This window comes from Nannospalax galili, unplaced genomic scaffold, assembly GCF_000622305.1.
Source record: "Nannospalax galili isolate Female #2095 unplaced genomic scaffold, S.galili_v1.0 scaffold1131, whole genome shotgun sequence".
In the NCBI taxonomy this organism is placed as follows: Eukaryota; Metazoa; Chordata; class Mammalia; order Rodentia; family Spalacidae; genus Nannospalax; species Nannospalax galili.
The window spans coordinates 1,575,192-1,589,307 of record NW_008329039.1 but is presented as its reverse complement, the minus strand read 5'-3'; the positions used below and the strand labels follow the sequence as shown (position 1 = coordinate 1,589,307).

The 14,116-nt window shown below is 33.1% G+C and overlaps 1 protein-coding gene across 1 annotated transcript in view; it reads right to left on the bottom strand.

Moving 5' to 3' along the window:
* Window positions 1-3,288: 3,288 nt before the first annotated feature.
* Lrriq1 (leucine rich repeats and IQ motif containing 1) overlaps window positions 3,289-14,116 on the bottom strand; it is a 209,969-nt gene continuing 199,141 nt past the window's right edge. The window contains exons 25-27 of the mRNA XM_029562350.1: window positions 12,580-12,712; window positions 10,132-10,192; window positions 3,289-3,441 (exon numbers count right to left, since the gene is read on the bottom strand). Of these exons, the coding sequence (XP_029418210.1) occupies window positions 3,289-3,441; window positions 10,132-10,192; window positions 12,580-12,712 (347 nt within the window). The remainder of the gene's footprint in view (window positions 3,442-10,131; window positions 10,193-12,579; window positions 12,713-14,116) is intronic.

The window sequence follows — 14,116 nt, the reverse complement described above, 5'->3', positions numbered from 1 at the left end:
GAATTTTAAGCTAAAGTTTATCTGATCAAAAAGAATAAATGCTACAATATTATAGCAACATTGAAAGAGAAATATCTAGAATAGTTCAAAGGCTTCAAGAGAGTTTTACAGCTGCAGTCTATAAACTAGTTTCTAGATGTGGCTTGCAAAAGAAAAAGAAATCCTTTAGATTTAACAAGGTGACAAGTTTTGAAAGAGAGAGAAAGCTGGAGCAAAAAAAAGCTTTCAAAGCTGTAAGTGGTTGGCTCTGGGCCATGAAATTGCAGGATGCAAAACCTTTGAAGGTTAAAAGATTTCTATAGACTAATAGGCTAAGGGTTTTGGTTGAGCAACTAGGAGTAGATTTCTTATATGTAGAACCAATAACGTACTTATTTATACTCTTGAGATCTCAGTAACTTGATTCTTTTATACTGTGTAAAGGTGGTGATTAAAACAACACTTATTAGCCATTTACTTTGTTCCTGATATTGTTTTAAATACTATTTATTACTATTTGATTCTAACATGAGTTTTACCTAGAAGGTGCCCCACCACTCTTTTTTGAGGGAATGACTACGCTGCAACTGATGTCAGCTCACACCATTCATAATTATATTGTATATCAGAGCAGATCAATAACTGTAGTAACTGCTTTTACTCAAATATTTTGTTATTTAATAAAATATTTTTCTAAAGTAGTTTATCCTTAAATTTCACTTGTTAAGCATATTTAGAGATAGAGTTTGCAATAATGTCAGCAATTGTCAACTAATTGGAATTACATGCAGTGAGAGAAACATTTCAGTTTCTTACAGAATATATTAAGGTAAGAAGAAGAAGGGAGTCTGTAGGAGGAGGATAAGGGAGGTAACTGGGTCAATGTTTCTAATATTTTTCATGAATGTATGAAATTTTCAAAATGAAAAATAATAAAAATTATTTATAGATCAACTGAAAAATAATTTAGTGATCTTATATACTATATAATCTGTGATTAATTGTTATATAAGGAAAACACAAAGTTTGTGTATTACAGAATAGTTGATTTATTGAACCATTTGTGTTTCAGCTTTCCAATAAGCTATTACGACTAAAAGCTTGTTGTTATTATTTTATATTTATTTTTATCCCTCAGTGCCAGGAATCAAACTCGGAGCCTGTGCAAGCTAAGCAAGTTCTCTTCTCACTTCTTAACCCACTTCCCTATGTCTGTGCTTGGATTTTGTTTGGTTTGACCTTGCACAGGACTTGAGCATACAGTCACCATTGTTGTGAGTTCATACGAGTAACTAACCAGCTTTCTGGATCACACTACAACATGAACATAACAGGAATTAATAAACATTGGTCAGTAATAACCCTCAATATTAAGGGTCTCAGTTCCCCTGTGATAATTGTAATGTCTCTAATTTAAACCCATTTCCCAGACTTTGAATATATTAGACTGCTTGAATTTTTATTATTTGAGTACAAAATATGGTTATTAGCTGTATTTTGTGATTCAGAAACAAATACTTTAGGTTCATTTGTATAAATAAAATTATTCATCATTATAAATTTCTGGGTTTTGACTTAATATGCTGATTACATGAGTTCTTCAAATACGTATTTCATTTCAGAAGAACCCAATTTGTGGTACACATACTTATGAATACTATTGTCGCTCTATTACAAACTTCTTAATCACTTTGGATCATTGTAAATTTAAAAAAATCCAGAATGAAAAGCCAAACAAAATAATGTATTCTTACTATGCAAAATGTCAAAACTCTTCTTCAGGGCAACTGAATGCTGCTGTGAAGAACAGAAACGGTCTTTTTCAAGAATGTGACTCTTGGGGCTGAAGGGGTGGCTCAGAGGTTAAGAATACTGGATGTTCTTTCAGAGGACCTGGGTTCAATTCTAAGCACTCACATGGCAGCTAACAACTGTCTCTAACTCCAGTTCCAAGGGATCCAAGGCCCTCTTCTGACCTCCAGAGGCATTGCATGACATGGGTGCACTTATATACATGCGAGCAATACGCTCATACACGTAAAGTTAAAAAGAAAATAAAGAATGTGACTACTGGTGGATAAACCAGGCCTCATGATATACCTACACCAGAAGACATCTGGGGCACAATTAGACTCCATAGGCCTTAATATATATATTGCATTAATATATAATATATGCATATAAACTAGAGTACATTAAATTGGGAAGGGGCAATAGGGGAGCTGTGGACTAGGAGGAGATCTAAATACATTCAAATTAAATTGTATGAAACTGCAAAAATTCAATAAAAATGAAGTGAGAAAGTACTTATGAAAAGCAGATAAAAATTTATCACAGTGAAGTTGCATACACTAACAGATTTAAACTCTTGGAATCTATAAAGTCTATAAATCTAGACAAAAAGGGAGAGCTACTGAATTATTTTCATGTTTGATTTATTATGGAAAACAATGGATCACTCAACTTTTCTCATTCAATAAAATATTATTTTGAATAAATATAACCATGAGATCAATGAGCAATAGAACTTTCAAAATGAATAATTAAATGAAATACAAACTTAGGTGTAGGTTTGAATTTCATCATATTTTAGAAAATTAACAAATGTGATGTGAAATGAAACATTTATGCTAATCCATTATAACATCTTAGAGGATATTTAAAGTGTCTTGAATGTAATTAAATGAAGACTGAAAAAAAATTAGGGTTTATTCCCCTGAAATGCAATGAGATACAGATATTTTTAATGTTCATAACTGTAATAAATTTTGGTTGAAAACCAAGCTACATATGTAAAGAAAACTGCTCTATCCCTAAATTAAAGGTAATAGATAATAGATGTATGAAGTAGATATGAGTTTAAAGTCACCTGTATTAAACACAATCAGACTAACATCACTCCAATTGAAGTACTTAAAAAACATATTGTTGATCTTATACTCTGTAAAATTCTATTTGAAGTAAAAAAGCCCTTTATCTATATCTATTAATGACAACCAAGTGCTCTAGTTTAATATGTAAATTTGAGTTTTAAAAATTATTCTAAAAATAATTTAGAAACAAATGCTCAAAATGTTCAATATGATACACAGGGTGGGGAAGGGGGAACTTTGAATCACAGAACATAAGTAAATACTGATGATATTAATATTAGAAATAATTTAATTTGATCTATATCAAAGAAGACATTTAAAAAAAGAGAGAAAAAGCCAAAGACACATTTGGTGGTAGCTGTGGTGGCTCACATCTACCCCCTATCTTTAAAAGGATGCTTGCTGGCATTAGCTTCCATCAATTCATTTGTAATTACTAAATTAGTTCTGAAGGAAACCACAGCTTACTTGAAGATCCCGCTGAGTGTCTGTGTGCCTGACTTTTTTTTTCTCTGTTCACAGACAAAGCGCTTCCACTGGTCATGGAAGAAAGGTCTAAATCCGTGTCTTCTCTGCTTACAAGCCTTGCCTGGGAGCAATAGGAGAGAATGTATACAATCATGAAACAAAATATGGCATTTTCTGAATGCAGCTCACATTACCCCAAATAAACAAACAGGCTCTGTCAAACAATCTTCTTCAAAATGATACCACAATCCTTTACTGCTGCCCAGGCAGAACAAATGCACTATGTCAAAGCATTTTTCACAAATAAGAGCCGATTTTAAAATTGAGGTTTGCTATTTGAGTCTGTACAACAAAAGAAAACATTTTAGTACAGTAATTTTGATGAAAATCAATCTTAAAAGCAGCTGGTGAAACTTTAAACAGCTTAACATCACTTACTTACCAAGTATATTATTTTATTCTTAATCGAATGTTAGAAATGTCATATTAGATTATTTCCTGCAAAATTCGTATTGTACTACACGTATTCTTTTTATTAACAGAACCCCTGAAAATGTTTTTCTTTCCTTATTTGTATGCCAATATGTCCAGAAGAGGTCTACCTTTTCATCACAATCATTGGTAATGCACATTAAGCCTAATCTTGACACAATATTAAATACATAGAAACTTAAAGGCAAATTTTATGATTAAGTGGATTATTCATTCAATCTGAAATTACCTTTATACTTTTAATACCATCTTACACTGATCTTAAAGATCAAAAGAATTGCTTCTTGCCTATAAAATCGTGTTTTACAGAATGTCTGATATCATTAAGGATTTATCAAGGTTGAGCTGTGAAGTGGGGAAAATGCTACGACAAAAAAAAACAAGGCAGTCGCTAAGTGGATGGGATGTCACCCAAACCACTGCATGATTGAAATCCTGTGAAAGAGTATTATCCTAAATGTTTGATAGGAGGAAAATTTAAATATAGAGAAAGACATGAAACCACCACTGTGGTTTAGAGCTATCTGTGTAACTAGTCACAAAGACTCCAGGAGCCAGACCAGATGTCATATCCTCCTTCTCCTCCCTCCCCTCCTCCCTGTCCTCTCGCTCTGCCTGTCTCATTCTTCTCCTTCTCATCCTCAGTCCTCTTCTTCCTCATTTTCTGACTCCCTTCCCTTGCTCTGCAATCCTGGCTGCCCTGGAACTCTCTAATGCTGGGATTTCAAGCATATACACCTGATTTGCCATTTTTTGTTCCATTCCTTTCTCCATCTTTTTCTCACTCTCAAACACAAATTTGTGTTTTCCTCCAGAATATTTGTGTATTTATTTATTGATTGATTTTACAATTTTCTGACTTAAAAAAGAAATACATGTATTTTTAATACTCAATAGAACTTGGTTTGTTTTGTGTTTCTTTCTTTCTTGATTAAAAAAAATACTGAATTTTGTGAGTTTTTATACAATATGGTTTGATGGTTTTTATCCTCTCACCTATCTGCAACCCCCCACTGTCCCCTACTCAAATTCATGTACATTATGGAGTGGCCAAATAGGGCTATTAGCATGAATTACTGTGTGAACTTATCAAGCCCTCTATACATAGCCCTCTATACACAGGCACATCTCAACTTCAAACCATAAAATGAAATTTCACCAGAACACATGATTTCATTAAAGAGTCACCAAAGAGTTTAAATTAGAAATTGTTTTGCCTATGTATACGTAGTGTCACCTATACCTGCAGTGCTAGGGGACGTCAGAAAGAGGGTATCAGTTCCCCTGAAACTGGAAATACAGATGATTGTTTGCCTCACTGTTGGTCCTAGGCAAGAGCAGCCAGTGCTCTTAACTACTGAGATATCTCTCCAGTCCAGATTTTTTTTTTTTTAAATTCAGGAGAGAACAAAAATATGCAATCCTTATGGCCTTCCCCCACATAAACCTACACATTTCAAATGCATGTTAGGTCTCTTAGTGCATCTGGAGTAGCTCATAGACATTAATATTTAAATTATATATTTGAAGCATAGGCTTTAGCACTAAGATGATTCTTGCACTTATTGTTAACTAGTAGAGAAATTGTAAAAATAATGGTGCATTTTCTATATGGCTGCTATCATTTGGATATAAATATCTCCGGAAAGGCCCATGTATTGAAAGGTTGGTTTGAGCTTGCAGACCCAATTACTAAAAGGTGATTGGATCATGAGGACCCTGACAGAATCAGTGGGTTAATCCTTCGATGGACAGATAATTTGATGGCATAATTGGGAGATGGTGGATCCATTTGGAGGTGGGGCCAAATTGTAAGAGGAAGTAGTTCACTAGGAGCATATTTCATTGGGCTACAATTATATTGGGGCTCCTTCTCTCTCTAGTTTCTTGGTTGCTGACAGTTGAATAGCTTTCCCCTGCCATTTGTATGGTCACACCATAGCCCCAGAAAAACAGATCCTAGTGACTACAAAGTTGAACCTCTGAAACCATGATCCAAAAGAAATCCTGCCATGTTTTACTTTCAGGTATTTGAGAGGGTGATAAAAAGCAGACAAATAGATACATGAAAAACACATACTCAGTTGTTCATTTGAGCCTATGAGTTTCAGGACCCTTGTGGATACTGAGGATGTTCAAACAACATATTATAATGGTGCAATGGTTACATGTAACTTACATAATTCTCTATTACAGCATGAATCATCTACAGATTATTAATAACAACTAATACAATGTAAATGCATCATGATGCCTCATACATACTGTATAACAGATGTTATGCAGTATTGTTTAGGGGCATCATTACACTCTCAATATAGACAGTATTTTCTTGAATATTCTTCATTCTCATTTTGTCAAATAAAATGTCAATAAAATGGGCTTGATGAATACAAAAGGACAATTGTATTTAAAACTGATGATAGCTAATCAAACATTAAATACTGATGCTATAAAAATGTACGTCGAACTCTAAAACACTGTAATATTAAATAATGGCATAAAAAGACTCAATTCCGATACTAATGTTCTAATATAAAATTCAATATCAAATATTTATTAAATAGCAATATTGCAAAGATTTTCTAAATTTCTTGTTTCTAAGTCTCCTTTTCTTCCTAAGCCACTTATGAGGTTATGTATGTCAACCCATGTCTAACAATGGAATAAGGGATGTGGATTTGAAAAAGGCTTGTCTAAATATTTGAAGTCTGATCTACATCTGACCATCACACCTAATTAAAAATAAAATTTCCCATCATTTTGTAAAGAACAGGAACACCTTTTTAATCAACAATATTTTAAGAAATATTTAATTTCTTTTTACTTTTATGTGATGGCATACTAAATATACTTAAAAACAAAAGCCTATGTACTTATTTTAAGAAAGCAAAATAAAGTGCTGTAGGGATGTGCTCCTCTTATAAACTACCTTACAGTTATGCTGCACAAATATATTAATTTTATTTTTGGACACAATTATGTGGCCTCATAGGGATAATTAGGTAAACAATGGATTGCATTTTTAACATCAGTAAATCACATTTATAATGGAAATGGAAAATTCTTATTGCTTAATAATGTCATAGACAGTGCAACTTCATAGTGTAATACATTACTCATGTGTTTGTGCTGATCCTGGTGTCAAAAGATCTACCTCAGAGTCAGACACATAAAAGCATGTCAATACACTATGTACAGTCTAAACAGTTGATAATGATAAGAGACCATGATATTTATTAGTTTATATATGTACTATACCTTTGTGTCATTGTTTTAGAATATAGTTCTATTTATAAAAAATAAAGGTTTACTTTAAAGAAGTATGTCATGTTGTAGTAAAACAGCCTCATACATCTCTTGTTTACCATATGTGTTGCTTGTATGAAGAGATCATATGAAGAGATGAACCTGTGCCATCTAAGTTTGTGTAAATGCAGTCTATAAAGTTCACATAACCAAAATAAAGCAAGTATTATGCATTTCTTAGAATGTATTCCTGTTGTTAAGCATACTATACTAATTTCCCAACTAATATGGATTCTAACATCTTACTGTAACTTGCTTTTCCACTGTATAAAATCTGTTTTGATTTTTTATTGGCATTTATTGAGTTAATGCTACTTACTAAATAACCTGAGCTTTCCTACATATATCTTATGTAAGATAGTCCACTACAGTCACAGATCTATTCCTGATCTTATTATTCTAATGCTCCAGTTATCCATGCTAGCATCAAAAAGTTCACTTTAGCTTGCACAAAATCTCCATCTCTTGTGAAAACAGTTGCTTTTTGTCTATTTTTACATATATAATTTAGTTTTTCTTTCTAGTTTCAAAGTGGTATTTTCTAGGTTCCCCCAAAATGAACCCTAAATTAGTTGGAATTTCTGATGACTTGTACAATTATTTGGAGACAATTGGTATATTTTGTATATTAAGTTCATGTAGTTGTGAATGCTAAATTCGATGTCATCATATCTCATCCAGACTACATGAAACTCCTGAGTCAGAAATTTCTAGTTGTTGAGTCACTGCCTGCTGGCTCTCCACTAAACCTCTCTATGAGAATTGTCACTTCCGTTGCTGCAGCTCGATTCAAGCTCTTGCCCCTCTCCTTAGTCATGCTTCTTTCATATACCATAGGAGTTGGTCCCACATTTTCTTGATTAAACCTCAAGTACTTTAGTTTCAAAGTCTCAGAGTTTACTGGATAACAGGAAATAAGACTTTTCTGGAGAATCCCAGAGTTTGGGTGGATGCAATTAATTCAGTTCTTAGCACAATTCTCTATATTGTTGACATACTTTATTAAATTTTTGGGATTTATTTTATTTTCATTTTATGTGTATGAGTGTATTGCCTTTGTGTATGTAAGTGCACTCATGTTGTAGAATGCCCATGAGGACAAAAAGAGGGCTTTGAGTCCAGGAGAACTGGAGTTAGGGAACTCAACCTGGGTTCTCAGAAAGAGCAGTCAGTACATTTAACCACTAGGCCATCTCTCCAGTCCCAGGCATATTTGATGATAAAGTCTAAAATATGAGAAAATGATATTTTCTTTCATTTTCCAATTTCTTTCTGTTTTGTAATGTGCTTTGATATTGCTTATAAAATAGATGTTACTTTCCAGTTCCTCAAAATACAGAACTTGAATTCTATTATGCCTTATTTTATAATTATTGACTTTGAAGTTAATAAAGAGTATAATTAATGATACTTAAATTTATCTCTACTATTAAGAAGTAAAGCCGTTGTCTTTTAATATTCATTGTTTCTGAAAGAAAGTCATGTGACAGTCTAATTTATGTTCCTCTGTAGGTATTCACAAATTCTCTTTTATTATGTCCAGTCTGAAGTATGTTTCACAATTTGCAGTTTGTTCAGTTACATAACTTTTTACATGACTTCTTTTATATTTAATATATTTCTATTTTTTTATTTGGCAATAGAATTCATTTTGAGGGTCTTCTATTAGCAGCAATTGCAGTTATTTGTTTTAATTTTTAAATGATTTATGTTCTGGTCCTGGTTGTACAATTCTTGACCTCAAGGTCCCCACACAAGTGGGCAAGAAAGTGCTCTTCACCCTCTGAAACAAACTTAAACTGGGCTCTCAATCAGCCAATGTCTTTCTGATATTGATTCATAACCCACTAACACACTTAGAGACATGTGACTTGTTTTGCTATATTGCCATTAATTTTCATTTTGTGTTGTTGTATCTCTTAAATATGAAAGAGATTTTATAACTGTTATTTATGTGTAACATATTCATGTAATGTACTATAGAATGGCCTTGGAAAAAAGGATTAATGAAAAACGAAATCATGAAAAATTTGGGTCAGTAATCTGTCTAATCTGTTTTCCATTAGCTTGAATACTTATTTGGTGCTGGCATTCCTTGGTTCTTTTATTTTCTCCATTCTAGCCCAAAATGGCCACTAACCAATCATCCAAAATGAGTCATATATACATATATACATGCCTGAAGTACATTAATTCTCAGAGTAATATACATGACTTTTTAAATAGAGGCCTTCTATTAAAATACAATAACATATTTAAGGAGCAATCAAAATCATACATAGCTTCTTCTTCCCCCACACATACACACACATGCACACATGTATGGTATGTAAACATGATCATAACACATGTTTTAGTCATCCTGTTATGCAATTATTGCTCAGGTTTGGGAAAATGCTTTTTATGCCATAGTAGTGTTTCTCCTCTGTTTACAAAGTCTTCCTCAATAGCAAATAGCATAACTGAATTTAACAAGCATATGCACTCTATTTTCTAGACTCCACTTTAGTCAACATAGTTGTATCTGTCCTTAAAACTCTAATAATATACTTATTAGAGTATTTTAGCATTCTTTAATACTTAGAGATGTTAGGCTGATAATTGCTTCCTAGTTTTAATGTGGTTTGATTGTCCAAGTTGGGAATGTATGTTGATGTTTCTTTTAACCATTGTTTACAAAGTCTACTCATACTTTTCAAGAAAATAATTTCATTAAGCAATTTCTCAACCAGAGCAATTTTGTTTTAAAATGGTGACATGTTAATATTTTATATATGTCAAATAAAATTAATATTTTGAACAATGTCATATTATAACATTATATTAGGAATCAAGAAAATCTGTTATTGCTTTAACAAATGACTTTCTGAGGTTGCCTCCAAATTGATATAGCTGTGCTCTTCTCATAGACATATAAAACATATAAGCATATTATGAGCATATTTAAAGAGTTATTATTGAGTACTTGTGTCTGTAACATTTGTTCTATAACTTTAAACATATTTCTTACCACAAGTTGAACTCTTCCACCATTAAGTACATCTGGATTTAACTCAGGCAAGAAGTGACTGCTACACAGTGACAAAAGGAAAACATATTACAATACGAATATAGTAGAATATAAAATAAACGTCCAATGAAAACGTTTGAAAGATTATTATTTATAAAATAGAAACAATGGCTTCTAATTAGATGATATATAATGATATGAACACATTTGCCTCTTTCCACTGCTGTTTTTTTTATTTTTTATGTGTATGTGTGTACTGCCTGCATGTAAGTAAAAGCACCCGTGTCATGCAATGCCCACGGAGGGTAGAGAAGACTGTCGGATCCCCTGGAACTGGAGTTACAGACAGTTGTTAGTTGCCATGTGGGTGCTGGGAATTGAACCCAGGTCTTCTGTAAGAACAGTCAGTGTTCTTAACTGCTGAGCCATCACTCCAGCCCCCTCCACTGTTATTTTTAAATTAAAATCCACATCTATTTTAATTTCTGAATAATGTCTCAATAATATCATTTTTAATGAGCAAAAATCTGAAATTACTAACAGTGACAATTAACAAATTAAAGAAAAATTAAGTATATTTTAATTACATTTACTTACATTCTCTATTTTTTTTTTTTCTAATTTTTTGCTCTTTGCGACATGGCCTCCTGTAGACCAGGTTGTCCACAAACTCGCTACATAGCCAAAGACAACCTTGAACTCCTTGTTTTCTTTCCTTCACTTCCCAAATACTAGGATTGTAGGCAATACACTACCACCCTTGGTTTATATTCTAAAACTGTCATTTGAGACAGATCACACTTTCTATTTTTAAAATAACTTAGTATGCTCAATAGTAGTGTTTACACTGAATTTTTATTTTAACCAGAACATTGAAATTTGTCTTTTCAAGAATTTCTGTCTCTAGGAGATGCAGAAGTAGTTCAATAAGTAAAGTGCTTGCCATGCAAACAGTAGTACCCAATTTTAATCCCTGCTACCCATGTGAAAAGGTCAGTCTAGGTTGCTTGTGCTATAACCCCTAAGCTGGTGGCAGGAGCAGAGATAAACGGATACATAGGCTTCACTGGGTAGCGAGCCTAGTCTAATCAGTGAGATAGCAAGAGACATGATCTCAAAAACAAAGGTGGCAGACTCCCAAAGAAGTATATCTAAGGTTAAACTCTGCCTTCAACATGCACCCTTCATAAACATACACACACACACACACACACACACACACACACACACACAGAGATTATTTTTTCATTGAAACCAATTTGTTAAAATATTATAAACTAATCCTTTATGTACAATATATTCAAAATAGAAAATCCCTTGAAGAGTTGCTTACTTTTTCATGTTAGATACAGATTATTTATAATTAAGTCATGTCGTTAAATGTTGTAAACCTGTGATTTATCTTTTTCTTTTTTTGCATTTGTTTATAAATAATGTCCAATTGTGGTGTCAGGTGTAGTAATACAGCCCTTAATATAGCACTCAGGAGGCAGAGGCAGGCAGATCTCTGAGACTAAGGCCACTCTCTCTCTCTCTCTCTCTCTCTCTCTCTCTCTCTCAAACACACACACACGCATACACATGTGAATATTTAGATATGGTCTCCCTGTAGCCCCAGTTGTCCTAAAACTCACTACGTCAACCAGGTTGGCCTTGATCTTCTAGACATCCACCTGCCTTTGCCTCCCAAATTCTGGGATTAAAGGTGTTCACCACCACACCCAGCTATACTAATACTTATCTTCTGAACAAAATCTCTCACATCTGGTTATTACAGATAGTAAGGGATTCTGTAATTTTTTAAAAGTTTTTAGGATACTATTCACATGAATTTATCCAAATTGATTAACATAAAAATAGAATAAATTTGTGTTTTCAGTAGTTGGAATATTTCAAAATAAAAAATTTGAAATATTGATGATTTTATTTCTATTTTCTTTGGCAAAATAAAATATGCTATAATTCAAGTTATAAAATGTTTCAATTTTAATTTTATTTGATGTGCTACCCACATTTTGAAAGAAATTAAATGGGAGGAAACTTCATTACATGAAAGTTCAATTAATAAATATTTTGCTGAAGGGTTAATCTAGAATTTCAACTGACAAATGTATAAGTAACAAATCTTAGACTAATCTGGTTCTATATATTGATAACTTACCAAGTTAATGAAGAAGATACTTTTTCTTTATAAAGGAGAAGAGATTGAAAGGTTCATCTGATTTTTTTCTAAAGCATTACAGAATAAGTTCTTCCTAAACAATTTTTGGTGAAAACTATAAAGAGCAATTAAATCTACTTTGTATGAAAGGCTCTTTTATAACCTGGCAGTGTGATGTATTGGTCTTTGACTACGAAGTAGTGTTTGTTTTAGCACAATTAACCGAGGTTTCACTTTTCAAGATATGTTTACAATACAAAAATCTAATTTGAAGGAAATGACCTCACCATTTCATAATTCTGGAACTAGTTGTTTCATGAATCCCAACTTGTGTGTGGAGCCATTGGTATGTGTACTCTTTACTCCTTTCCAATTTCTCTTTCGCGGTGGTGTCCTTACAGATAAAGTCTTCCTCTTTACCTGGAGAAGAAATGTGGAGCATTTGTTACTTAAGGAATTGAAACCACAGAGAGCAGATAGGTGAGGTTAACAACTTGATCATACAAAAAAAAAAAAGAAGTTATGACTAAGTTATGGTGGCTGTATGTTATCAATCTTTAAAATTAAGCATTTTCCTGTTTGAGTTTCAAACCACTTATGCTGAAGAATAGGAAATGTTTTTAATGCAAATACCATTGAAAAGGCATGTGTTTTAACTATTAATTTAAATTCAGAATTATTTTTGAGAGACAGTGGGATTTTTTCAGTATCAACAGGCTTATTTTAACATTTAATTGTTCTTATACTCTCCTCACCCATGTGTAGAACTAATAGGTTATACTGAAGGTCTCTGAAGCAGAAATTTGGTATTATAAAACCGAGCTTTATATAAGCCAATACGATTTTCTATTGGGCTGATTAATTATAGAAATAGCGAGTTACGTTGTGACATTTTCATACATGGTTATTCTTATATGTCAAGCTAGCATATACTATATATCCATTTCAGAGAACATGTACAGGCAAGATTGCTCAGTGGGTTAGGTTGCTTGCCGCCAAGCCACACAGACTGAATTTGATTCCTAGAACCCACATGGCAGAAGTAGTGTTTCTCAGAAGTTGCCCTCTGACCTCTACACACTTGCTGTAGCATGTGAGCACCCACACGCATGCATACACACCCAAATTATATAAATAAACGTAGAAAAGTCAAAAGTAACCTTTTAATCAAAGGAATTACTGTCTGTCTCTCTATCTCTGTCTCTCTGTCTCTGTCTCTGTCTCTCTCTGTGTCTCTCTGTCTCTCTGTGTCTCTCTATCTCTCTCCCCCGTCCCCGTATATATGTATGTTTTTTTCCATGGGGAGAAAAAAAACCCTGTAGACCTTACTGTTATGTTAATGCTACACATTTTAGAATTCAGTGAAAAGCAGTTGTTGACAGCCTTGTCCAGCATCATGTATTTCGTCTTTTAAGTTGCTTCTTTCTTGGAACCCTCTCCAGAGTGAGGGATTTGTTTACTTTTTGTCATGATAGACTGTACATCTCCAAAATTAACTTAGGGTAAGCAAACTCAGAACATTATACTTTAAAATCTGACAGTTAAAATATCCACTTTTCTAGGTGTGATAGTGTGCTTCTGTAATTACAGCATTTGGGGAAGGCTGAGACAAGATTGCAAATTCAAGGCCAGCCTGACCTACATCATAAGTGTCATGGCAGGTCTGGGCTAGATAGAGACCTTATATCAATCAATCAATAAATAATGAATAAATAAATAAAACAAATCAACTGTAAAATTATTCATTGAAGTCATTCTCTTTAGAAAAAATCATTGAATTTTGTGTATGTCATACAGAACATCTCAATCAATCTTAATCATCTT